The sequence below is a fragment of the Ixodes scapularis genome, unplaced genomic scaffold (assembly GCF_016920785.2).
Source record: "Ixodes scapularis isolate PalLabHiFi unplaced genomic scaffold, ASM1692078v2 PGA_scaffold8__174_contigs__length_109621045, whole genome shotgun sequence".
Classification (NCBI taxonomy): Eukaryota; Metazoa; Arthropoda; class Arachnida; order Ixodida; family Ixodidae; genus Ixodes; species Ixodes scapularis.
Genome location: NW_024609883.1, coordinates 50,572,467 through 50,600,151, shown reverse-complemented (window position 1 = coordinate 50,600,151; position 27,685 = coordinate 50,572,467). Strand labels below are relative to the sequence as shown.

Here is a 27,685-nt window from a genome sequence, read left to right as displayed (position 1 = left end):
GAGCTGGGCCCACTTCGGCTTTTGTGCTGAGCTGGGACCATGCATGCTGCATTGTTCATGCAGGCCGGAGTGGAAACAAAAGAGCCCCCCCCAAGCAGCACAGAGTTGGCCACTCATCGGCCAGTGGCTGGCTGTGGTCCTTGGCCAAGTGGCCAAACAGTGGCCAGAGACTGGCCGGTGACTGGCCTTTATCTGGCCATTGGCCAATGGCCACTGGTCATCAGCCATCGGCCAAGCATTTGCCAATGAATGGCCACTCCCTGGCCACTGGCCAAAAGACCATCGCCAGACATTGGCCATTGCTTGGCCAAAATCCGTGGTGCTTGTCCTCTTCCTCACCGGAGAACACGAACTCCAGCCGAACGCTGACGCCGCGTTCGGTTATGTCGGCCGAGCGCTGAGTCATTGTATTTATTGTCCCCATCCGTGTAGTTCTAAAGTTAACCGCTTGGGGCGTCACGGTCGCTCCTCCTCCCCAATAACGAAAACATTTTTGGGTGCTTCAATAATGTAAAATTGGTCGTGCAACATTTGTTTTTGTACTTTCAATAAATACTGTTAAGAAGTAACCCCTGACGTTGATAGCTTGCGAAAAGAAAAAAAAATAGCAGATGCAAAAGAAAATAAAGAAACAAATAGCTGTCGATCCCCTCCTCAACTCGCAATTTGAACAAGCAGCCACGTGATCTGACGCTAATTATATACCGTCAGTGTTCATCATAGTCATGCGCTAGGGTTTAGAAAGCAAAAGCTTGGGCCGGAGCTTCAGATATTGTTAGAGTTGGGCTATTATCATCTTTAATTGAACACAAGCCGTATCCCGAATGTTCGGCGATGCTGATTGGCATGAACTTGAGCACTCGATTCGGGGCTATGAAAACTGTTTACGTCACGGTGTCACGTGACTCGGTGCAAAATCGTGATATCATGTTACGTCACGCTGTCAACAAGGTAAATACATCCAGCGACTTTCTCAACTTAAATCGACTTGACGCAATGAGTCCCGTGACGTACAGGGTCACGTGACATTACTTGACAGCATGTATTGACACCATGACGTCACGTGACAACGTGACACATGGTTAATCATAGTGCCAGTACAAAAGCGCCACGAAAACCCACAGTTTACCATACATAGCAATTCTGTATGTGACAATTGGAACAATAGATAGAAATACAGCCGCCAATTTCATATTCCCATATGTTCGTTTTGTGATACTAACAAAAACGAAAAAAGAATACCTTGAACCGTTTTGAACCGGTTACCGTTATATTTTTTTTTTCGGTTCGGTTCCGGTTCAGTTCCAAGATGGCGGCGAAGATTTCGGTTCGGTTCAGTTCCGGTTCGGCTAAAAATAACGGTTCGGTTCCGGTTTTCGGTTCGGTTCGGTTCCGGTTCGACACCCTGGTTGCGCGTGCTTTGTCGCGTGAGCGGAGACAACGGCTGTTCGATCGAAACCGAGACCATGCCACTCTGCTTCGTCGCCGACTGATTCCCAAAATTGTGTGCAAAATGTAACTGTCGGGCATACGACACAAAAACGTCCAGCGGCGCGTGCTTGCCCGGCCGCCAAACAAGGTGCAAGCTGAACACGTACAAAAAGAAAGAACCTGAGCACGTCCATGCAATACATCGCGAGCCAGGGTCAGAAAGTTCTTGGAGTGCTTTGTGCAATGACTGAGCTCGAGACAAACAAGCGCGATGTGCGGGTTCAGCGTTCATACACTGCCTTTTTTGTTTTACCTCTCTTGTCTTCATCAACTTTCCTTCGCGGCAGATTTTTCATGTTGAGGTCTCTCTCGAAAGGAAGCCCACCGAGAGAAACTTACGTAATCAATACTTCGTCACAGCAGTCTTTGAGGTAAAGAGGGATTTTTGTAGTAACGTATGATTTAAATAAGAACAGGAATGTTGATGAACATGCAGCCGTACTTAGTTTCGTTTTAGAAAGCGCCATATCTGCACCGACGTGGGGACGGCAACACCCGACGTCGCACGACCACGGTGACTGGAAGGCAGGGACCATATATAGTTTTCCCACGGCCATTGTTTTCATGAGCGAGTTGCCTCAGCTCACAAAGTAACTTCCACCACACAAAAACGTGGTTTCATTTCACAGCATGACGGCATGGCAGGTACCCGGCACGGTAGCGTCGGAGCGTCTGCACACACTCGCGTCTTTCATTGAAAATATTTAAACAAAAGACCCGAGAAGAGACCCACGAGCAGAGGTCGGCATTTTAGGTCGCCCTCACTCACCCTCACCCTCACAGCCACACTCACCTCAGCCCCTCACTCACCTTCACCCTCACAGCTACACTCACCTTCAGCCCCTCACTCACCCTCACCCTTACAGTCACACTCACCTTCAGCCCTTCACTCACCCTCACTGAACCTCACGACCCTCACGCACTCACCGCCCTCACGGCCCTCACGCCCCTCACGGCCCTCACGCCCCTCACGGCCCCCACGGCCCTCACGGCCCTCACCGCCCTCACGGCCCTCACGCCCCTCACTCACTCATGGCCCTCACACACTCATAGCCCTCACGCCACTCACCGCCCTCACCGCCCTCACGGCCCTCACGGCCCTCACGCCACTCACCGCCTTCACGCCACTCACCGCCCTCACGCCACTCACCGCCCTCACGCCACTCACCGCCCTCACGGCCCTCACGGCCCTCACCACCATCACCCCCCCTCACGGCCCTCACGGCCCTCACCGCCCTCACGGCCCTCACCCACTCATAGCCCTCACGCCACTCACCGCCCTCACCGCCCTCACCGCCCTCACGGCCCTCACGGCCCTCACGCCACTCACCGCCTTCACGCCGCTCACCGCCCTCACGCCACTCACCGCCCTCACGCCACTCACCGCCCTCACGCCACTCACCGCCCTCACGCGCCTCACCGCCCTCACGCGCCTCACCGCCCTTGCGGCCCTCACACCCCTCACTCCCCTCACGCACTGATGGCCCTCACGCCACTCAGGCCAGCTTCGGATGGGGCAAATTCGCCCAGAAACTTTAAGTCGCAACACCAGCAACACGGGCCGCCCGCGATCACACGCAACAACCAATTGCTGCGATTTGCCATCGTCATCATAAAATTTTATTTTTCTTGCGCTATTTAGACACAATTACGCGTTATAAACGTGTTTTTATGCATTTAAATCTCGTTAAGAATACTAATGCACCTTTCTGAAACAGTTTATTTCCAAAAAAACGATCAATTTCAAACGAGAACCAAGTCTTTCGGTGTCATCATCACCGGCACGAGGTATCACGTGAAAATTTTGCGTCCCTGATTGGATGCAGCCGCTTCAAACACATTCGAATTGCTCCGAGTTGCTTGCTTATTTCGAGCCGGACCCGATCTCAGCAATTCGTGTCGATCTAGGGAAAACTAGAGAACAACCCGCCATTAACACCAAAATTGCTGAGAAAGATGCTCGATCTGAAGGGGGCCTCACGCACTCACGCACCCATGGCCCTCACACACCTCATGCGCTCACCGCCCTCACACCTCTCATGCCACTCACTGCCCTCACGCACTCATGGCCCTACACCCCTCACGCACTCGCCGCCCTCACACCTCTCACGCACTCATGGCCCTCACGCCACTCACCGTCCTCACGCCCCTCACGCACTCATGGCCCTCATACCCCTTACCGCCCTCACCGCCCTCATGGCCCTCACGGCCCTCACAGCCCTCACAGCCCTCACGGCCCTCACCGCCCTCACAGCCCTCACGGCCCTCACTCACCCTCACACTCATGAATTTTCCTGGTTCAAAAACTCACTCACCCTCACCTCACCTGTGAAGATGAGGGTGAGTGAGGGTGAGTGAGGGCCCTCATGAGTGAGGTTGGCCGAGGTATGCCCACGAGAGCGCGAGACGTGAGATGGCGGGAAAACCATGCAAAACAGGATGCATGGTACTCTGTGTAGGGCGGCCGCTTGCACCACACAACACACGCATGCTCAATAGACTACTTCAATAAAGCCCTGCATGCAACACGGCGCGCGTTGCACTCTGGGAACTAGTTGGCAAGGGAGGAGGGTGGCATGATTTCGGTTTCGATCGACACGTCGACAAGAGATGGTTTTCTGGTCCCGAGAGCGTCATTTGTGGTCTCTAAACTAACCTAAATGGCCAGGCCTCGAAGCTTTAGCACAAGCCTGAGACGTATAGCTTGTCTTAACACATGCTTGTTGTATTTTTGTACTTGAGCCTTCCTGTTAGCGTTCCAATCGAGGTATGTGAACGAGCCAGTGCTGGGAATCTCGACGCTGCGAAGCTCGGGGATCTTGCTTGTATACGAATCAACAAGCTGTAGCAACCAATAAGTATGCATACATCGAGCTCGCGCCTTTACATTAGTGTTCTTGATCAGGAAGTTTGTTTGTTTCGTGCGTCCATAGACGAAATGTTACTTTTTGCAATTACTGTATTTCTTAATATGCCTGAGTATGCGAGGTAAAACTCGGAGGCGCCATTGAAAAGCTCAATTTTGACACACTTCTTATCTCTTATCTGTACTGACCCGCAGCACTGCACGAAGTGAAGTCCCCACCCGCTTGCATTCCATTAATATTCAACATCGCGTATGCACATAAAGTTATCCTACAATCATATAGGCAAATTCGCACATACAGACCGTTTTGAAAAAGCAAAAGTCGAGCACTTGTGTGAAGAGTGTCGGACCGTTCCCCGAAAGCGCGACGGACGGGCATGAACCCCTATGCGCACAGCATAGGGGTTCATACCCGTCCGGCGCACGGTGCGACATTCTTCACACAAGTGCTCGAACGAATTTAAAGCGCGTTTGACGGTTGCTAATGGCCATAATATTTGTTTTGTGTTTGTTTTTTCTCCTGCCTGAGTATGCCGAGATAATTTCAGACGCACCGTTCAGGCGCAGATCTTGGGCGTCAGTAAAAGCTCGCCCAAAAAGGTTTAGCGAGGAGCAGGGGACGCTTGTTAGGGCCTCCGTCGTAGCTAGCCGATCTCAGTATTTGCGAGAAATTAATCTTCTATCAGCATAAAATTCGAGTGGGAGATATATGATGACACGAGGAAGACATCATAGTAACTTTTGTGCAGTAGTTAGGTCGAATTTATTGCGTTTCCTTAAAAGTTCATGCGTAAACGCTGGACTCAACTTTGATACCCTGTGAGGATGCGGCTTTCTTTTCGCCCAATGAAGTAACAAGAAACTGACGTTTGGCAAGCCAAATACGTATAAGGCTCCAGATGAACAAATTTCAGTTCTAGTTCAGTGGTACTAGACGGGATTATTGAAATTGAGCTCAAACATGCACTCGTAGGGTGAGGTGACTAAGCCACGTCTTACTACGTTCGCATACGGACGCACAATATCCGGTGTTTCGGGAAGCAAGGAAAGTGCCCCGGTCTTCCTTTTGTATCGCTCGAGAATGAGTCTATTGTACGTTCGTGAAAAGTCAGATAATCGAAAACGCAAGCAGCGCGTTCGGTCGCGGAGTGATAGCATGAGGTGAAGCTGCTCAGTCGAAACCGAAACTGAGTGGCCAACTAGTTCCCAGAGGGCACTGCGTGGTATTTCGCCGCGATGGGGCGCGTCGGTTTTGGAAGTAGTCAATTACGGTACTCAGTGTAGTTTCGGTTTTGAAAGGCAACCTAAATTTGTTCTTTGGCGCAGGCTTGGCGCAGATTACCCATATTTTGGCAAAATGTAGCAGGATGTAGCAGGGTTAGCTCTTTGGCGCAGTTTGGTGCAATTGGCGCAGCAATCACATCACTGAGATCGTCGTCTCGCTCTAAGAACAGCCGAGGAATTAATCGAGTGCAGCTGCGAGGAGTGTTCGTCTTCGCAGGGTCGCCACCTCGATAGACTGCGCGTCTTCTATTCCCGCCATCTCCTCAATTCCCGCTCCTGGCCGCAATGCCTGATGGGACTGCACCCCGGCGCACCGTCGATTTCCTTGGTGCGCGTTGGGGCAACGAAAAGCTGCACCGGGAGGGTGCGCTCCGTTGATCGAGGACGTCCGGCGCCCACCGGTTCACTTGATAGAAGACGATGGGGTGAGCCTCGCTGCCCCGGTGCGCACTGGTGCGGGTGATCGAGGATGCTATCAGATCTGGTCCACCGCGCGGTGCGCCTGTGGCGCGCCTGGCGGCAAGCGGCGAGCGCCGCTCGGCGCTCGCCGCTTGCATTTCGGCTTGCATTGCGGCGCTCATTTTTTGGTCTATATGTGTTCAAAGGAGCAGTATCACATCGAACACACCAATATCTTGTTAAAAAAGTGAAAGCCGTTTACAACTCCCTGTAACGCCGATTTGGAGCGCAGCTCTTGAGGAGGAGGAGGGGAGGGTACTGAGAGGAGAACAGACCCCTCCTCCTCCTCCTTCTCCTCCTCCTCCTCCTCCCCTCATTCTTTAATATGCTCCGGGGGGGGTCACCTGACCTCGGGGGGAGGGGGTCACGTGACCTCGGGGGGGGGGGGGGAGGTGTCGCGTGACTTCGGAGAGGGGGTTCACGTGATCTCGAGGGGTCACGTGACTTTGGGGTGACCTGGGGGTGATCTTGGGAATGGTCACGTGACCCCCTCAGGTCACGTGACTTCCCGGGTAACGCGACCCAGGTTGCATGCTCTCAGGTTGCAACTCAGGTTGCATGCAACGCGCGGTTACGCCGACGGCGACGGCGACGCCGCTCAAGCTGGAAACGGGCGCCTAAGAGCTGCGCTCTAAAAGTCACGAAAAGGAATTTTAAAAGGATTAAACGATTAGCAAAGAGCAACTGGTGGATGTCGCTAATGCCTCGCTTGTAATGCCCGTCTAGGAACCTTGACAGCTAGCGACGGAGGTTGCTCGCCTCCGGCCACGACGAGAGAAGAAGGGAAGCAGGAACTTCGCTCTTCCCGAGAATCCCTTTTGTGCGTCCCAGAAGTCGCTGTTGTCCCCCTACAAGGTTACAGAAGATTAGCCCGTCACTCAAAATTCGCACAAAAGCGGTGGCTGGAACGACTAGGCCATCCTCTCTACGTCAGCCTTGCCGTAGCTTTGCTCGTCCCGAGACTAACTACGTCACGATTTTTAGAGCGCAGCTCTTAGGGGCCCGTTCCCGGCTTGAGCGGCGTCGGCGTCGGCGTAACCAAGGTCACCCCAAGGTCACGCGACCCCCAAGGTCATCCCAAGGTCACGTGGCCCCCAAGGTCACGTGACCCCCAGAGGTCACGTGACCCCTCCCCCAGGATCACGTGACCCCCAAGGTCACGTGACCCCCAAGGTCACGTGACACCCAAAGTCACGTGTCCCCCGAGGTCACGTGACCCCCCCGAGGTCACGTGACCACCCCCAGGGTCGCGTGACCCCCCCCCCCCCGCCGAGGTCACGTGACCTCCCCGATGACGTCATCGTCACTGATGACGTCACCGGCATCCGCATCGTCATCGTCATCATCACTGATGACGTCATCAGTGACGTCACTGATGACCTCACCGGCATCCGCATCGTCATCGTCATCATCACTGATGACGTTATGTTACGTCACTGATGACGTCACCGGCATCCGCATCGTCATCGTCATCATCACGGATTACGTCATCAGTGACGTCACTGATGACGTAACCGAAATCCGCATCGTCATCGTCATCATCGCTGATGACGTCATCGGAGTCCGCATCGTCATCGTCACTGATGACGTCATCAATGACGTCACTGATGACCTCACCGGCATCCGCATCGTCATCATCACTGATGACGTCACCGGCATCCGCATCGTCATCATCACGGATGACGTCATCAGTGACGTCACTGATGACATCATCGGCATCGTCACGCGACCCCCCAAGGTCACGTGACCCCCAAGGTCACGTGACCCCCCCAGGCCACTTCACCCCCCAGTACCCTTCCCTCCTCCTCCTCAAGAGCTGCGCTCTAATTCGGTGTTACAGGGAGTTGTAAACGGCTTTCACTTTTTTGGATGTCACGTGGTCTCCGCTGGCTGTTCTATGAGCGCTTGCCAGAGTGGGCCGTTCATAACGAAAAATACAGCCACCAGGCTCAAAATACAAACGTCCGATTGTTTTTTACGGATATTGTGGATCATATTCAACCTATTTTTGAACACGACGGGAATATTTCAAATTTCGTTGTAGTATCCCTTTAAAGTGCACCTGAAAACAAAAGAAAAAAATCATTTTTTAAACCGACTTGTCGGGACACGCGTGTCAAAAAATTATTTTACGCGAAAAAAAGAAGGTTTAGGGAAATATTGACGGCGCGAGACGCTATTTAGTTGATAGTGAACTCCAGTCAACTTTCCACGGGGAGAGGGGGCCGGTCAGGATGGTGACGACCGATGATGATGTTCGCCCGATGCAAGTCCCCCGGGAACTCAAATAAAAAAAATAAAAAAAAAAAACATTAAAAGCTGTTCGATCCCGCTGGACAGATTACGACGTTGGTTGGTTTACAATGGCCAGTGTGGCCACGTTTATTTCAAAACAAAACGACAAGTCAACGGTAATTTACATTTCAAAACTCCCAAAATTAAAACCCATATTTTAGTCCCCAGTCTCAAGAGCCGAATTTGCCTGATCTCAAAAGCCGAATCCCCGAGAATCCTCTCGGCAGCCCTTTTCTAGACTCGTAGGGGCCTCCTTTCCCTCCAGAGACGGACCAATCACTTCAAATTTGCCATTGTCACGTGGTACACTCTTACGCAATGACCAGCGAGCTGTCAACGTGACCCCCCTCCGACACCTCAACGGTCAAACCCAAATTCTTTGTAGAGTCACTACATGCTTTCTTCGCCGTCTGGCTGGCGCCGCCAAGTTAAGCTATTGCGTCGATTAAAAGCGAAGTTGCTACACTAAACGGCGAAATATGCCGGACACAAGCACACCCGCTTAAAAGCTACAAGTGCGGACAGAAGCCCAAGACAGGGGTGTTCCGGTGCCCCAAACTGAAACCCAAACCGTTTGTTAACGAACGGGGTCCGACTCTTCTCCACCGAGCCCTGCGGCTGCTCGAAGCCCCCTCACGCGTGGGGGCGGAAGACGCTCGAAAAATGCAAACACAAACGTAGGCAAATAAAAAAAAAAAAAAAAGAATATGCGACGAGGAGGAAAGCCGGGATGTTTGGCTGGTGAATGTCCAAACAGAAGACAGACTGCCGGACTTCAGTTTTCACATCATATGGCTGAGAAGTGTCACCTCACGCATTCTGAAGTATCCTGTTTGGACACCCACTTTCGCGCATTGAGATAGATTATCGTACACAAAGTAAATAGAAGGCATGGGACCGGGATCGCGAGCGGATGACAAAATGTCCTCAGAATCTGCAAGATCGTGCTCTGGAGGCTGCGCAGGAATAACAACAGCGTCACAATCATCAGCAAAATACACGAGCTGCCGTCGCCGTCGCGCTCGTTACGCGATAGCGTAAATGCCCTCAACATTTTTGCACAATGCTAATTGTCAAGAATTTGAAATAAAAGCTCTGTAACGGATCTTAATATTCTTGTACGAAAATGAGAAAGGTTTTTACACATTTAAAAGATTTTTTTTTTTTTTTCATTTTTGCTCTTATAATTAAGTTCGGGGAAAAAAATGCTACAAACCTTTCTCATGGGAATGAATCGGCGGATGTCAAGTTCATGCTGGTTGTTATCTGTTTAAATAAAAACCGCGTACTAGCACCACTTGAACCTCTAGCATACACATTCTAAAGCACACGAAGCTCTTGCAATCTATAGCCCGATTACTTTTATGGTTACGATTACACCCAATTAATTTGCTGAATCTTTTTAAGATTTAAATGTTCACTTTTCGGGAGGCGATAAAACAATAGATTGTTATTTTTACTTCATTGCTTTTAGCGGAACAAAATGTTTACTTTCCAGGCACTTAAAACGAACTGTAAATTCCTTGCCATGAACACTTCGGTATTTCGAAGCAAAAACAAAATTACGAACAAACTACAAAAAGCGCGCTACAGCCACATTGTTTCTTGCCGCTTTACAACAAATGAGAGATGGAGTAAACGTCCGAAAGCGAATGACAAGGCCTACATGAAAAAAAAAAAAAGCCTAGAGAGAAAAAAAAAAAGAAAGGAAAACTGAGTCTTATACAAAGTAACCAATTTTATTACAAGATCCACGTCTTCTCCACGGCGGTGGCACTTTTGCATTTCTTAAGTGGAACCACTCTTTTTATTGTTGTTACCTTCATTGCAGAACCTGCATATGCACTTGCCGGAGCTGTCACATTTCTGCGTAAAAAATACGTGTATTTTATTAGCGTTTTTTTTTTTCAGATATGCAGCCATTCACCGCACAAAACACTATCGCAGCATTTATGCAAATATACTAAATGTCAACGCGCTGATCATGAAAAAATATTTATATATTTATGGACATGCCAGGTGACATTCCGGATTACAATATAAACTTCAGCCCAGATTTAAACTTTCACGACACTAATTTCTTAAAAGGTAATCAAAGCGCTTTTCAATCCCTAAACACTTCTACGTCGCTGAGCCATGTTAAGAACATATATAGGTCCGTCCTTCTATATTTTAGTGAAAAACAACTCACCGCCCCAAAAGCGCACGGCATTCCTTGTGGCAGAGTAACTCCTTCATAATTACGGTTCCGAACAGACATACCATTAACTACCACTGTATCTGCAGTAGAGTCATGTTGATAAGTACAAGTGGCTTTGCACTCGTGAGGCATCACAATGACCTGTAAAAATATTTAAAAAAAAACACACATCGGCTTAGTTTTTCTGGTTGAGTAAAAAAAACATTTAAAAACACTTCCTACACTGCTCCAATGAGAATCCCAAGATTTGGAAATCGACTCGGTCTCTTCTTCCGGAGCGGTTGGGTTTTTGTCTTTCTTATATTTTGACTTCCTTCGTGTTGCACTATAGTCATTTTATATACACAGAAAGTGAGATGACGCTAAATCGACTTATTCTTCCTTGTGCGGCCTGAATGACGTGCAAGTCTACGGAAGACCTCTGCCTTCCGTAGACTTGCACGCCGTTGCTAACGCTTCTACCGTCGCCAAAAATCATACTTTCTAGTTGACGACGCATATTCAAACAAGCTATACACTCCGTGCGGGAACTATAGGGGGCGCTTTGAAAAACGCGCGCCGCGCCGCTAGCGGAGGAGCTGGCGTTCGACTGTGAGGCGCGTTCAGCAGCCTGCGGCGCCTTTTCGCATGCCAAACTGTGGCGGCGGAAGCGCGCACGGACGAAACTTTTGCTTTTTGAGCCGATAAGTTGAAGGTGACGTTGCATGAGTGCTGGGGCAGATGGGCATTTAGCTGTTCTCCACCTCTTATATATTGAGTTTAGTAATTAGGGGTAATTTCTCTAGTTGCGGCCGAAAAAGGAGTTGGAGTAATTTTCCGAAAAACAAGACGGCCGCCACCTTAATTGCTCTGAGTGGGAAATTTATTTCGCTCGTCGCTATAAACCTAGGACTGCTGGAACGATGATATTTGGAGGCGAGTGTTCACTAAGTTTGTGCACGAAGACTGCCAAGTTTCTTTAAGACAGCAGGTGTGAAAGTTATGTTTCTAACGAATAAAGAAATAAAGCTGTGCGGGATATCCAATATTGGACCCAACCTGTTGTGTTATATCGGGCTGTGCAAAGTGCATATTTGGGCACACAGGAGCTTGGACTAGACAGTAACATGACACAGCACTTATTATACAAAAAAAAGGTGGCATAGGGAAACCAGGAGAAAATTTGGTTTGGGCGGCGTAACTCAATGGGAACCGGTTTTGACCATGAAAAGGCTGTCAAGAGAATACCACTGGTCGGGGGAGGTGGAGACTTTAGAGGTATAGGAAGGGACTAGTGGACTGTACTTCCAATTGAAACAACTTTAACAAAGGTGGTTCCGAAGCCGAGAAAACAAAGTTGTCGGCCAACACACGGTTTGGCCGCCAAGGGCTTTTTACGGTCAACTGTTGTGTAATAACCTGTTGTGCGAGGTGCTGATTTTCGGCGCACAGGTACTTTGACATGAGCGTCACTTGGCACAACACTTATTTTAACAAAAAGAGTTGGCACAGCGAAACCAGGTGGAAATTTAGTTTGGGCGGCGTAACTAAATGGGAACTGGCTTTGACCGTCAAAGGCTGTCAGATAATACCACTCATCGTGGGAGGTGCATACCTTACAGGTAGGAAGGGACCAGTGGACGGTACTTCCAGTTCGAACCACTTTGCGATAGGTGGCTCTAAAGCCGAGAAAAAAAAATGTTGTCTACAGAACTCGGGGTATCAGCGTTTCCACAAGAAAGAAAGCACACCACATAAACTTCCATACTCAAACGTCGATTCTCCAGTGATTCCGAGTTTCATTGTTGTTTTCTTTAGATTTATATTCGTCACTTTTTTTACATTTCGAATCTTTCTTCATGATGTACAGATTGCGTGCCTTACTTGTCCGGAAATATCATCGACACGTACGATGGGGACGAAACTTCTTTGGAGAGCATTCCTCCAACGAAATTGGCACTGCATACCTGCGAGTGTGGGTTTGTCCCATCGGCGCTGACTCATGTAGGCGTTACTGGCACGAAAACAAACGCAGAGCGCAAAGCGGCAGTGTAGAATATGTCAGCCGTGCGGACACAGTGGCAGACATGATCGGGAGACTAAATTTCTCACGTCGTACGGCACGGCTCCATCGTTGTCGCTGTCCCACAAAACATCGGCGAGGTGAAAAACTGTGAAACTTTGTCTCCACGAGACACGACGCATAACTATTGAAGCACTTAATGACGCAGCACATACAGCACTTCATACTGTGAACCCAGCGCTACCGCACCACTCCGACTTCAATGCGTACCAACGTACGCCGGAGTGGTTTCGGTTTCGTTTTCTCTGGGGTTCTCGCTGCCTACCTTCGGTACCGGCCGCGCGGCGGCGCGCCAGTCGCGTCGCACGGAGTGTATACTCCGATTCACCTTCGGTCAAAGCGCAGCGGTTACAAGTCAAGAAGGTAGGAGAAGCTCCTCCCTCAAGTGTGATGCGCCCGTTTCAAATCTCTCCGCAGTCGAAAGAAGAGTTCACTGGAAACGCTCCTTGTTCCGCTTCAATGGATTCCCACTTGTCTCCGATCCCACTTTTTAAGAAAGCGACCTTTGTATTCATCGGAGAGGGAACCGAGCCCCTGAAAGCAGCCTTTGTATCCATCGGGGGGGAAGCTAATCCCCGAAAGTCGTATTTGTTTCCGTCGGTGGGGGAGAACTCTAATCTCTCTCTCGTGGCTTCCACAATGCTAAGTCAAAGTCGAAAGATAAAGCAAATATGTACAGAAAGGCAAGACCCTCCTCGCGCGTTGTCCGCGACGTCACGGAAACGGTGGGACGCTATTGGATGCAAAGGTGGCGGAGGAATATCTGATTCCCTTTGAGGGGCATTTGCCGCTACCTTCGCGACTCCAGCAAAACGGACGCCGCCAATCGGGAAAACCGGGAACCAGCCGGTCCAGGTCGCTCCGCGCCCCTCCGCGTCTCTGGTGGCTTTCGCGGAGACGTGTTGTCGGCGCGGTGGCGAGCGATGTAATTTGACGAAGGTCCGAATATTTCTTAAGTTTGCCTGAGTGATCATTAGTGTGGTGAAGCCTGAGTAGATTGTTTTCTTCTATTACGTGTTTGAAAGCCCGTTTACTCCACAGCACACGGTCGCGTGCTTTCGATTTCTTGGATGGAGAGGAATCACGGAACAACTTTTTGATTTCTTGTCAGTCTCGAATCCCATTCAAAGTGGCGACTGCTTGGTAACTGATGCTGGAGGGAACATCAATGTTGCAGTCAAGTGAATGGGAAGGTTCGATAGCTGCTTTCCTGAGTTTGGTTGTGTTCGGTTAGCTTCAAGTTTGAGCCACCCACGCCGGTCGGTGCGTTGGCTATTCATCTTGGCTGCTTTTCGCCGAAAAAGCCTCTGGACCACACTGAAGGAGTTGGGCTTATTTCGCAATTACTTGATTCAGGAAAACTTGCTCATTGCAAATGATGAATGAGGGAAATTATCTGTTTTCAAAAGGTGGGAGACAAATCTCGCAACGTTAGATGCTGCCACAGCATTTTGACTTATCACGCCTCCAATATTTATATTACGAGGACGTCGAAGCCAGCAGCAATATACGTCTACATTGGTCAGGTTGACCGGCCACAAAAAACTACTAATTTTCTCCGTTCAATGCAGAGAGGTTCTGCGCGGATCTTCAATGAAGACTCTCTTCAGTTTGTCCCCGTGCTGCCGGTTATAGAACCATTTGGCTAAGTTTAAGTAGTATGTCTCCGTCTGTCAAATATACTTTTATTCAGCAGCTCACCTAATAGCTAGTCAACTAAGCTCATATTTCAACCCGAAGGATATGCTAATATCGCTTTAGTAGGACCCCCCCCCCCCCCCCCCCCCATAGTACGTAATATAATACATAACCCGCTCGTCAAAATGACTTCTCGATTGCTACTAAAGCCTGAATTGAAATACGAGTATCAGCTGCTTAGTGGGGCGCCGGCGGGTTAACATGGTCCTTGGCTCAAGAAGCGGCTGCTTAATTTTCGTAATTTTCCTGCAGCCTGTGTTGTTGGCCGAGCAGACGACTGGAGCTGTTTCGTAAACGCGGATACGCACAAAAGCTCGATTTCGCGGACAGATAAGTCGCACGGTCGAGGCATGCGAGTTAGCTGAAAAGTTACTCTCTGTGGAACAATTCTGATGTCATCGCCGCTTTCCTTGCATGATCAAAACTGATTAGTACATTACCGTCTCTCCGGAGCCCATAGTTTCGGTTTTGAACGAAATCTCCGAAACGAAAGTTTGACACGAAAAGAACAAAAAAAAAACACCGGCAAAACAAAACTATGCTTTGCAAGTTTATCTGCACCAGCTACACTTAACCGTCTCAGTTCAAATACCTATAAAATTGGGCATTAAACAAAAGAAAATCTGTTAAATTGAACGCGCCCCCTGTTCAAGCGGCCTGGCCGAGCCGCCGCGACCTGGACTCAGCCGCCATGTTTGTTTGGTGGGGGCGCCCCCTATAGGTCGCTGGAGTCGCGAATAGGAGCCATCCCAGCCAATTCAGCGCTGAGAGAGCGTCATGTGACCTTGAGCTCCCTGTGTCGCTCTGCCCAACCGGCAGGTCACGTGATTTTCCTCCAGCGGTGGATCGGCTGGGATGGCTCGTGGCGTCCACTGCGCTCGGACTGAAGGTAGAACGGAGTATAGCGGACAGAAATGCAAGCACTGTTGTCACTAGGCTTTCGGTATATTCGCCAGACATGGAATTGCTCTGGAGGTTAACTCGGGCAACGGACCACAGTTAGTGTCACGAGAGTTAAGAGCATTCATTTCGACATACGAGTTTGAACACGTAACATCAAGCCCGAGATTCCCACAATCCAACGGCCTGGACAAAAACGGGGTTCAAATTGTGCAGCGATCGAATACTAAAAAAAAAGGAACCCCGCAAAATTTTTTTCTTAGGTATGCTACACTACACATCCTTTTGTTAATACGTCGAGACTGGGTCTGAAAGAACTTGTAACAACCAAAAACAGAAGAAACAGGAAAGGAAATCAGACGGCGGTGGATTTCCCACAATTTAAAAGCGTGTGCAAAGGACTTTAGTGTAAATGTGTCTTTCAATACGGATTTCAAGTTGGACAACCTTACCCAATTTAAGAGAAAAGGAAGGGCTGCCAAAAAGCCGATAGAGAAAAATCGGTACCTCGTTAGAAATGAGATACCGTTAGCGTGTGGGTTTAAGTATCTGGGGCAAACGTCCAGGTGTTTTAATGATAGACTAACTGTGCATAAAAGAAAGGTAAAAGTCAACAACGAAAATAATCCCTGGAGAAGGGGAACAAGGGGGATAAAGGATAAGCACAAATCTCTGAACACAGCTAGGTAACTGGTGCGCGACCGAAAAAATCTGCCTGGTCCTGGTATCGAACCAGAGACCTGTCGATTTTCAGCGCAGCGCTCTACAAACTGAGCTAACCTGGAATTAGACGTCAGTAGAGCAAATGGGCGTTATCAGCTGCCACCAGTCTAACACCAACAAGGGTGACCGGCATGCATTTAAGAGTATGATGATAATGCAATTAATGCAAAGGTGCAAGCGAGCTGGACACAATAGACGAAAATAATCCCTGGAGAAGGGGAACAAGGGGGACAAAGGGCAAGCACAAATCTCTGAACACAGCTAGGTAACTGGTGCGCGACCGAAAAAATCTGCCTGGTCCTGGTACCAAACCAGGGACCTGTCCATTTCCAGTGCAGCGCTCTACAAACTGAGCTAACCTGGAATTAGACGTCAGTAGAGCAAATGGGCGTTATCAGCTGCCACCAGTCTAACACCAACAAGGGTGACCGGCATGCATTTAAGAGTATGATGATAATGCAATTAATGCGAAGGTGCAAGCGAGCTGGACACAATAGACGAAAATAATCCCTGGAGAAGGGGAACAAGGGGGACAAAGGGCAAGCACAAATCTCTGAACACAGCTAGGTAACTGGTGCGCGACCGAAAAAAAATCTTCCTGGTCCTTGCCCATGAAACCGGGGACCTGTCCATTTCCAGTAGAGCAGTCTACCAACTGAGCTAACCAGAAGTTTTGCGTCAGTAGAGCAAATGGGCGTTATCAGCTGCCGCCAGTCTAACACCAAAAGGGTGAACGGCGTGCATTCAAGGTTATGATGATAATGCAATTAATGCAAAGGTGTAAGCGAGCTGAACAAGATAGGCGAAAATAATTCCCGGAGAAGGGGAACAAGGGGGACAAAGGATAAGCAAAAATTTCTGAACACAACTAGGTAACTGGTGCGTGACAGAAAAAAATCTGCCTGTCCCTGGTATCGAACCAGGGACCTGACCGTTTCCAGTGGAGCGCTTTACCAACTGAGCTAACCAAGAGCTAGACGTCAATAGAGCAAACGGGCGTTATCAGCTGCCGCCAGTCTAACACCAACAAGGGTGAACGGCCTGCATTTCAATGATTATAATGCAATTAAATGCGAAGGTGCAAGCGAGCTGGACACAATAGACGAAAATAGTATCTGGAAAAGGGGGACCAGGGGGACAAAGGACGAACACAAATTTTCAAAGACGGCTAGGTGACCGGTGCGCGACCAAAAAATTCCGCCGGGTACTGGTACTGAACCAGGGCTCCCTGGTTCTATTCTTACGAGGCGGGCTGCTACTGCGTAGCGGGGATGTAATTGTGGGTGCAGAGCGGAGCGGGCTCCGCACGCGGCTGCCGGCCCAAAGGTAGGGGGTTCGAATCACCTTGACTCTTTCAAATATTTTTATCTTCTCTGAGCTTCACCTCAACAGATTCTATCCTCTTCGGCGTGCAAAAAGCAGCATTCTTGCTTCTAGCTCGTTCGATAATTGCTGGTTGACAAAGTTACGTAGAGGAATAATGGAACGAACTTGAAACTTTCTTAGAACGAACACGTTGTGCATATTCACCGGACAATTTGAAAACTCGTTTTGTACACACTTTGTTTACTGTACCATAGCACGCGGTCTAACGACCAAACAGTTTTTTTTTTCATAAATAGAAAGTAATTTATATTTCAGCACATGTTTTTGTTTTGCGTTTCGCGGCAAACGCCTTTGTTAAACTCTTCGTTTGGACAATAAAAAATGTCATATAACTATCACTTGATGCGGGTACATAATGTAGCAATAAAATATGAAACAATTTTGTTCTCTCTGGATTGGCAGGCCGTGGTGAGAACAACACATTAGACGAACGCAACACGACATGCCGAGAGTGCTCATGCGATAACTCCCAGCGATCTGTTCTAACAACCTGAAACTATGCATTGCCATCACTATTAATAAATTGGAAAGTAAAACGTAAATATTGCTAGGAATATAGGAGTATGCTACGCAGCCTGATGTTAGAATTAGCCTAAAAGTGCAATAACGATATTGCTTGGCTGTTCCTTGCTTCATTCGTTCTCTGAAATAGTTTGCTGTTTGTTACCATGGTGTGTTAAGGGGAAAGTTTCGGTCAAGTAGCAAGTATGCAAGCTTTGTGCTATGCCTTTTACTTATTTTATTAAGATAAACAAAAACAAAAAAAAAAACAATTATTAATTATATTTGAAGGTGTTCACGCAATCATTCCCTGCTCCGTACAGTTAACGTGATGAAGCAAACGTCATGGCGGCGTGTCGGCTTCACAAACCAAATGTGGCAATCGCGAGATAAGGCGCTCGAGCCACCAATGCCATATTTCGTGAAGCAGCAAGTTTAAAAACGGTCAATGTTCGCCTGTTCACCTTCATACAGATTGCGATTTTACTCATTTCTAGCACTTGCAGATTATACACGAGCTCCGCGGCTCTGAACCGGACGCCAAAGCACCCTCTGTACAAGAAGCAGACGAACTTCTTTGCGCCTGCACCCTAGATTCTCCAATCGGAGATCGGAGCTGAGACCTTTGGTCTGTCACTCTCTACACACATCCTTCTAATAAAGCACGGCGCAGTAACGTCATTGCAAACACTGCGCAAGGAGCATGTGGAGTTGCTTGTCGTATAGTCTAGTGTCGTCATTGCCGATATGGCCTACGCCCGGAAACGCGCTCCGTCCAGTCTAACACAGTGATCAGACATTCTTAGTGCCGTGCTGGCTGCATTGCATGGAATGAATTACGCACCTTATGCAGCGTTCAGACTGCGGATGCAACTTGCATAAGATTTATGTTTGCTGTTATTACCATAATCATTGTAATTAACGCTGACGGTGGCTTCGTTTACATTGATTGCTACGTAAGTTCAGGTTTTACGACAGGTCAATCAAAATGCAAGGCGTATGATCGACATAGGGCTGTCACACGCCACCAAAAGTTGCAGAACCCCCAGGATGTCAGATCCATAGGCTTTGCACGCCAGCGTACAGAGAATGACTGACCGGTCGGCAGCATCGCCGCTCTGGGCTGGCCGAGAAACAGGCAACCCCATGCCCGGTAGAATAAAAAAAAAAAAAAAAAAAAAAACACATTGTCGCACATTTTCTAATATGTGACAGTATAGCAACGACATTTCAATCACATATTCACAAATATTGAGTAAATTGCGCACCTCGTTTTTGTTTTTGTTTTACGTGTAGTAAAAATTAAATCATAATGCTTGTTGTTCTTACGATGGCGTGCCAAGTGAAACATCGGAGCTCTGCGTCCGAAGTTTCAACTAGCTTGTACGGCAGCCTCTGCACAGACTGAGGATAGACGGTAGGCTCGTCGCAATATCGCTATGCGCAGACGCTCAAGCCAACGCTCGACAAGGCGCTGATTCGGACAGTGTAGACTATTCACAACTCCAGATAAAGCCATACCATATATCGTAAAAAATATGTAATGTACGAAAGCAGAAAGCTACCGCTTCTCCGCCTTTTCAGCAGAAATGCGAGCTGCCAGGCGGCCGAAATGGAAAGCAGGCACAAGAAGATTAAACGCGACCCGTGAAATTTGCTAATAGAAGGGCACAATTTAAACGTGTAAGCTTGGCGTGGTCTGACCTCAACTGGTGCCAACTGACGCTTGCGCTATGACGGACTATAAACGAACCTTTAGATGCTTGATCATTAAAATGTACGAAACAGCGATGGGGCAGTATTTCAAATACAAGTATTTGAAATACGTATTTCAAATACTTTGTGTATTTTGCAATTGTATTTAATTACAAATTGGGTAATGTATTTGACGTGTGTATTTAAATACTAAAACGTGGGTATTTCAAATACAGTTGTAATTAAATACAATTTTGGTGGGCGAAAATACATTTATTGCCACTGTCCAGAGCAGGAAGAAAATTATGTTCTGCACCGAATGGAGTGTCTCTCAATCAAGCAGAAGCGTTTAGTGACTTTGTGATTCCGGTGCTAGTCCAGGGCAAGAATAGTGACGAAATCGACGTTCACAGGCAGACTGGCTAAATAAGTGCCTGTGACAGCTTGTGATGCTTTCCAGCCTGATTTCCATTCATATTTTTGCCTGGAACATTCTAAATGCGCGGCTCGTCCAGATTTTCGTAACTGGTGCGAGTTGCAACAATAAAAAATTCTCTAGCTTGTGCTGCGCGTCTTGGTCGTCTCGGTTCTTTGTTGGTCTATACCAAAATGTAATCGACAAAAAAAGCTGCTTGAAGCTCTGTACTTTTTACACCTATTACGTCCAAGCTGATTACATTTTTTTGTGATAATATTTCTATTACGCTACTAGAGCTTCGCACACTAACTCCCGAGTGTCCGATGCAAAATAGAATGAGATACCTAGAAACCCGTTGCAGGTGCCCTGAAGTCTCTAACGCAAATTTCGAGGAATGTATTTGGAAAAGCATTTGGAGGAGACCAAATACAGTTGTTTGTATTTGTATCTTGTACTTAAATGCTTTTTTAGAAATGTAATTAGATTTGTAATTAAATACATTTTTGACAAAGTATTTTGTATTTGTATTTCGATACATATTTGCATGTATTTTGCCCATCCCTGGTACGAAAGTAGTCGTTCGGCTCTCGAAAATCTTTCCTGCTTGAACAGGACTATATGAGGTTCCCACTTCTATATTTGGCCGTAAAATATAGGATTGCGAGATATGTACCGAGGATGTAAATATATAAATGGCATGCCCCTGTCTTCTCGGCCACTTACCTCTTTTAGCTCACCAAGAGTAGTGTTCTTACAAAGATCCTTAATCTTTTGTTCACAGTTCGGTGCCATGTTCTCCGCACCTTTAATGACTGTAAATAATATCCACAAAATAAAAAAACCAAGGCAATATCGACGTCAACTTGAACATGTATGACACTATAAACATGTGTAAAAATTAAGTTAATTATGAAAGATATTGACTGCATTAGTATGTATGTCGTAGTGATTTTACTTTCAGCCTTGAAACTGGAATGAGGAATGGAAAGCTAGTTATGAGCGGTGATAACGGCCGATGCTGGTCTTGGTAACTCGGTATCAGGTGCCCCCCCCCCCCCCACTATCGTGTAAATGAGCCTACCGTATCAGCAGCTGATAAGATGAAGCGTGCAGTTCTGCTGCATTGCGACATTGCTTAGGGATCGTGCTAGATTGAGGACTTTAGGAAACCGCTCGAAAAAGCATGGGTTCTCAGGAGAGGGGGCGGCATTGGACCGTATCTGAAGTCCCACCTCTGACTTTTCACGTTAGACCGATGCAGCAAAGCCCAAATTGTAGGCAAGGTACTGCGTGAAGATGTCGCCCTTGACCATTTACCTCACCAACTGCGCTTCGGCGGAGGCATGGTTCTTATGGCTGTGCCGGTGCGATTCCCTTTCTGCCATCTCTGCCGCAGGATGGGGCAGGGCCCCATATCCGGCATTACTCTCTTCCCAAATTAACCGAATGCCTCACTATTGTGCATGATCGGGCCGACTGTGTTCACTCTTACGGCCGATCCGTGGGACAATGTGTGGCTGAGGACCAAAACATTTTGATCATGAATAAAGATAGGGTGGAAAGTGCGTCAGCACCAGCGAAGGAGTCTGAGAAATCCAACATGGCTGACAAGGGCGACAAGCATGCCACTGCAGCCTCTAAAGTGAGCGAGCTTACACTGTCCCGATCGTGGGTTGCAGCAGCTCCTTCCGGTAATCGGGTGCTCACCCGCAACTCGGGAAGAGAAAAACACTTCAGGCTTTTCATCGGCGTCTGGCGAGGAGTCCAACTTTTCAAGGATAAATGGCGATGCAACTTCAGCAAAGCACCGCTATGACGACCTCGTTGAGGCCTCGAGCTGCAATGGCAGGTAACGTCGGGGAAGCGCAACAGTAGCTAGCCACGCTTGTCGTCACTGTAACACAGCTACCAACTGTCCAGTTGACTGCTGTGCACGATGATCTCCTTTTACGAGGCCAAACGCTCTCCCTGGTTCTGAGACAACGTCTGAACTTCAAGAACCTGTGCGACTGGTGACCCTAAATGTTCGCGGGCCCACACACAGAAGGTCACGACCGGTGTATCGTATAGTCCAAGGGCAGGACCTCGACATAGTCGAGGTCCTGCCCTTGGACTACAAGAAATTGGCGTTGATCAAGGCTTTTCTTCAGAGTCGACATGAAAGGGCGTGAGATTGTTTAGCCTTTAGGAAACATACTGGTGACCCAAATATTTGGAGAACGTCCGGCTACAAATGAAAGAAGAAAACGGGATGATGGGTATTGCTTCCGAAAAAATATTCAGCCTCGCGGAAAGCTGTGTTCTGGGTGAAGACGAAAAAGCTGGCGAGAAAGTTATTCTGTGAAGCGCGTTTCTTGTTCAAAACAGTACTACTCAAAGTTTCTTTTTTGCTTTCCACGCTAAAAAAAATGACTCGACAATTAATTATAACATCTTATCGGTATTGAACAAAACACGGAACCCTATACCTATAACGAATACGTCAGTCATCCTGTTGAGACTTCAGCGGAATTTGTTTTCCTAATTTGGCAAAGCATGGTGGCAAGGGCTAAAAAAAATGGCTGCGACATTTACCGTTAAAGTTCTATAATGTATGTGATGCATTATAGGACTTTATTGGACGATACTGCAGCATAGGATTATAATTTAAAGGGCATTATAGGATTATAGTATTGGAGGTAGGTGGGGAGGGAGGGAGAGATGGAGAAGGAGGACAAACCGGGAGCAACCTAACCTAAGGTAATCTAGGAGATGTTACTAGGAGGTTAGAAGGATGGGGAGAAAAAAAGGAAGGGGAAGAAAGGAGGAGGAACGGGATGGAGGGAATAGGTGTGCCACGTGACGTATGTTTTCCCGCTAAATATAGCGGGTAAGCTGAATGGCTGTACAGGTCACGTTACGTCGTCACGTGACGTAGATTTCCTCAACTAAATTTGGCGGGAACCTGGATTTGTGTCTTGGTCACACGACGTGAATATTCCAGCTAAATTCAGCGGGTAACTGAATTTGTGTACAAATCACGTGACGTCAGTTTCCCGCTATATTTAGCGGAAAATGCACGGACCGACGAACGGACAGAGGAAATTTTCGGATTGGGGAATAGCGTTAAGAAGCATTTTATGCATCAATAAGTACGGCCTTGAAGATATGGGCGATAGTTTAGGTGACATGCAAAGCCTTCATTTATTTTTTCTCGAGGATGCGGTCATGCCCATTTAGATAGATTGTATGTACTGCCCTTATGTTGCTGCTCTTGTTTTACGTTGCAAGAGGTACTGTCTTTGTTTTGCAAATGTTGTTTTATGCCTTTGTCGTTCAGGAACCATTCTTTGGTGGCTTTTTTTCTTACCAATTGGAACGAAAAAAATAGCTTCTGGCTAGAAACTTCAGTTGTTAAATGAAAAAAGCAACTAATAAACAATTAAAAATTTAGGTACATTGACTTTACTTCATCTCTTTGTCACTTCAATTTCACCATAAATTTAGTAGGAAAGTGCCGCATTGTGGCCAAAACACCAATTCAGTTTCTACGCTAAATTTATTGGGGAAAGTGATTACTTTAAGGCACCTGCACATCAATTCAGTTTCGGCTAAATTTAGCGGGGCAATTGGCGCCACGTGACTTCTAATCAAGTCATTTTCCCACAAGAAAGAGCGGAAAAATTACATTACATGCCCTAAGCACAAATCCAGCTTCCCCAATACACTTAGCGGGAAAAATCGACGACACGTGACCAGTACACATATTCAGTTTTTGAACTAAATTTAGCGGGAAAATACACGTAACGTGTGACACCAATTTCTCCTCCCCAACCTTCCTTTCCTCCTAGGGTGTCCTCCCCCATGTGCCTTCCTTCCCTTCACTACCCTCCCCCTCCCTTCTCTGCCCATCCCTTTTCTTACCTTTCCTTCCTCTCGCCCTCGTCAAGTGACACACAAACTCAGTTTTCCCGCTACATTTAGCGAGGAAAGTTACGTAACGCGACATATGTCAAAGAATAGTTTCCTAGTAAACTATTTGGTTCAAATAGACCACATGCGAAATTGTTCGAGCGTCTGGCAACAATTTGTGCACTGCCATTTTTGTTTCTTCGAGATTCCTCCGCTTTTTGTCAATTTCGTAGCGTTGTCGGTAACAATGGAGGCCTACTGCTCACCGTCATCTATCCTCACCCACACCTGCGAGCTAAGGGTTAGTATTGTTTTGCGCTTTTCTTCTGCATGTGCGTGGTCGTCGCTCCGCCTGTCGCTGGTTTCTCGCCGCAAGCAACATGGCGGACATACACTTCAGCTCGAAATTTGGCTTTGAGTGCTGGCAAAGGCGCGGGCGCGGGCGCCTGGTTTTCGAAAGCGCTCTCTCTGCGCGAGTGCTTGTGCGAGCGAAGGATTCTTCAGAATTACGTTTTCGCGACCTGGCCTTTGCTTGCGCCGTAGCCAACTGGTGAGACGGAGCATGCTCTTCGGCGCCTCTTTAGATGGCACAGTGCATTTCGCATATGGTCTATTTCGTCTCCCCATATCTATCTCCTTCCCTTTCTCTCCTCCCAATCCATTTCCTTGCCCTCCTACTGCGACCTCTTCCCCTCCCCATCTGCATCCCTTCCCCTCCCATTCATCCCTTTACCCCTTCCCCATCCCTCCCCCCTCTTTGGTCACGTGACTAATTCAATTTCTCAAAAATTGATTCTTCACTCCCAGAATGACTGTTTAGTGTCTCCCAAACACAGCTTTACACAGCTGCGACTTCGTACAGCAATGTGCCTAAACACGTCTTGGAATCTCTTATGACGAGAAAACACACTGGCGCCATCTATCAGGTAGCTGTGTAACATTTGCCATTTCCGTGTATTTCCTACTCTAAAAAAAAGCTTAGTTTTTTTTCTTTTCTTTTTTTTTTACGTTTGATTTTAAAATTAATGCAAAAGCTTCAATCTAGTAAGGGGCAGTTCGAGAGTTAGCTTACAGATGGCGCCAGCGTTCCAGCATGTTTGTTATCTTGTAGCAAAAGTTACAAGAATCCTGTCCCAAGCAATTGCAGGTGTGTGAAAGGGCCTTTAGTCAACACTAAACCTCAAACGCCCGTTTCTACTCCCTCCCGCCCCCCTTCCTCCGAAGAAAAAAAGAAAGAAAAACAAGGAACGACGTTCGCATTTCATTACTCCAAACCATTTTTCAATGAACCGGTAACCGCCACAGGAAATGATGGCTTCGTTCCCGTTCCTGTTTAACATCAAATATATGATATCGGTTTCAGTATTGTTGCCGGGTAGGTCAAAATAACTCTTTTTCTCCGGTTTTCGGTTAGGGTTCGGGTTAGGTTCGACACCCTTTTTTAAGCCCATCACTGTCAAAGTTGACAGGCCGACATTATTTTACTTCGGTCTGTCAATGAAAGCGGAATTATTCAAAGACGTCACAGTGAGCGCCTGGCGCCTTGCCAGTTGTGGAATGCCGACCACGTTAGCAAGAAGGCGGGACACGTTATCAGTGTACTCAGCATTTAATTCGCATTTATTAATTGTGACGATCGACAGTTGCTTCTGCTCTGCACTAAGCACCAAGATGGCGGTGTCCACTAGGAGATCGGGGAACGGATTGCCGATATTCTAAGCGTAGCTCATTTAGTGGCTCTAGTTATGGCCTACGTGATTTCTCCTTTCGCTGTCTTGTTCGGTTATTATTACTTTGCGTTAACGGATTCAAAGGGAAACAAATTCCTCTTCTGGGTTTTATGACCGTTGAGGGTTAATTCGGGTCGCTGTTAAAACAAGCTGGGAAAATAGTTTAGCGTCCCTCAAAAAGAATCAGCAACTGAAAAAAAAAAGCAACTTGAAAAACAAAAATTTATCCGGCATCCGAATAAATTAGTGAAAGTTTGATTTGAAGTTAAATTGGCCCTCGAAATAATTACCTTCACAGACACGATAGCCTTCTACGGGGCAGAGTGTGCACAAATTTTGTATGAGCTTTTATTTGTCCGTTGTAGATATTGATGCAGCCTCACAACAACAGGTAATCATGCCATTTTTGTTTTATTCTTTCAACATCAGGGGTAGCTACAACCAGGCCAAGACGACATAAAAGTCTAATTATTAGATTATATGCGGCGTCTAAACTGCAAGAACGACAGAATCTTCTACTCACCAACTTCAGCTGCAATTGGTTTACAAATTGCAAATAACACAAACATTGCCACAATCAGCCTTGCGTCTCTTATGATAGAAAAGGAAAGACCAGTGTTCTTCATAATGTGATCCACCTAGATCAAAAACACGCGGATTCAATTAATGTTTTCACATGAAAAGGAAATGCAACTACATCCTGATGGCTCATATCTGGTTTCCTGCTTTGCTGTTACTAGAGTAAATGTATATGCTCTGCTTGCAACATATGCTCCGCTTGCGGAGCAAGCGGAGCATATAAGTTACTCTAGCTGTTGAAATCTATTTCTTCATGAAAGGGTGGAGCTATGCCCGTTCCCTCCGCGGTTCCTGAGAGTATCAGACTGGAAGAAGAAATCGACATTCTTGCCTTTGCCAGTTCAAACATAAATAAACAAGAAAATCACTTTGTTTTTGTTCTGGTGGCCTCTCCTCATTTTTTCTTTCTATTTGTTACTTTGTTGGCGTTTTGAGCCTGCATTTTTAGACCTGGCATGTTTCCTGTTCTTAGTTTGGTCGCTTCCGCTTCAAGTTTGCCATTGCTAAACTTAGCGCTGGGGTGCGCTGACTCCTATTCCCGTAATAAATTCCCGCGATATTGTTTTTCAAACAAAAAAAAATGCATTTGAAATAATGAGTACCAGATACTGAGAAATGTACGGAAGACAGAGTACCAAATGCTTTCGATCAAATATGTTTAGACGATACCGAATTACAACCAAAAGGATTTGAAATACAGTATCATGAGTGGAGTACTCGAGATAGAAACAAGTATGCTTGCGGTTCCCCTAGTCTTGAAAGTCATATCGTCCCGAAAACACGTACAGCATTATTGCTGCCATTGTCGAAACACACAAACCTCAATAGGCCTTTCCGGAAAATCCCAGAAAACCTGGCAACGACAGGAATTTTGAGGTTTTTTCGGATCTACGCTCGTGCCGGCTCGAACGCGTTGTACATCTTGGTGGCGGCACGATTATATATTTTTTTTTATCAAAGGTAGCATAGAACACCCGGAAAAATTAAGTGAACGGAAAAGCTCATCACATTTTCTGTTTTAATTACCTCCTGCCTTCTCTGCATTCCTAAATTATGATATTCGGGCACTTTAACCGAAACCGGTAATTGAGTTGATTCCCTAGAACGCCGGCAAAAATGTTTCGGCTGAACCAGTGGGTGAGGATCGCTGAAACAGGCACGTAGCCAGGATTTTGTTCCGGGATGGAGGGAGGGGGGGAGGGGGGGGGGAAGGGGGGGGGGGCACCCATGACAAAATACTGTATGTGGGGAAGGGAGGAGAGGAGGTCCCAGCAAAATGAAAGATTTCGGGGGGGGGGGGGGGGGGGGGGGGGCCGGGCCCATGCCCGCCTTCTCCCTAGCTACGTGCTTGCGCTGAAATGGTGGTTCAAATCTTGCTTCTCGTCTGATTTTTCGGAAGCTATTTTTATTGTCAAGAAATCATATAGTATATATATTAACAAAACACTTCTTTGGGAACTTTTAAAGTAAGGACTAACCACAATTCAAGTAAGCTCGAAGAGCTTGC

The 27,685-nt window shown here is 47.4% G+C and overlaps 1 protein-coding gene across 1 annotated transcript; it reads right to left on the bottom strand.

Moving 5' to 3' along the window:
• Window positions 1–10,183: 10,183 nt before the first annotated feature.
• Window positions 10,184–26,231, bottom strand: LOC120837766. Its single transcript, XM_040207338.1, has 4 exons — window positions 26,123–26,231; window positions 20,702–20,790; window positions 10,587–10,736; window positions 10,184–10,261 (listed from the first exon to the last, which is right to left on the bottom strand). Exons 1-4 carry the CDS (start codon window positions 26,223–26,225, stop codon window positions 10,184–10,186), a joined length of 420 nt encoding a protein of 139 aa, XP_040063272.1. The 5' UTR covers window positions 26,226–26,231.
• Window positions 26,232–27,685: the final 1,454 nt, after the last annotated feature.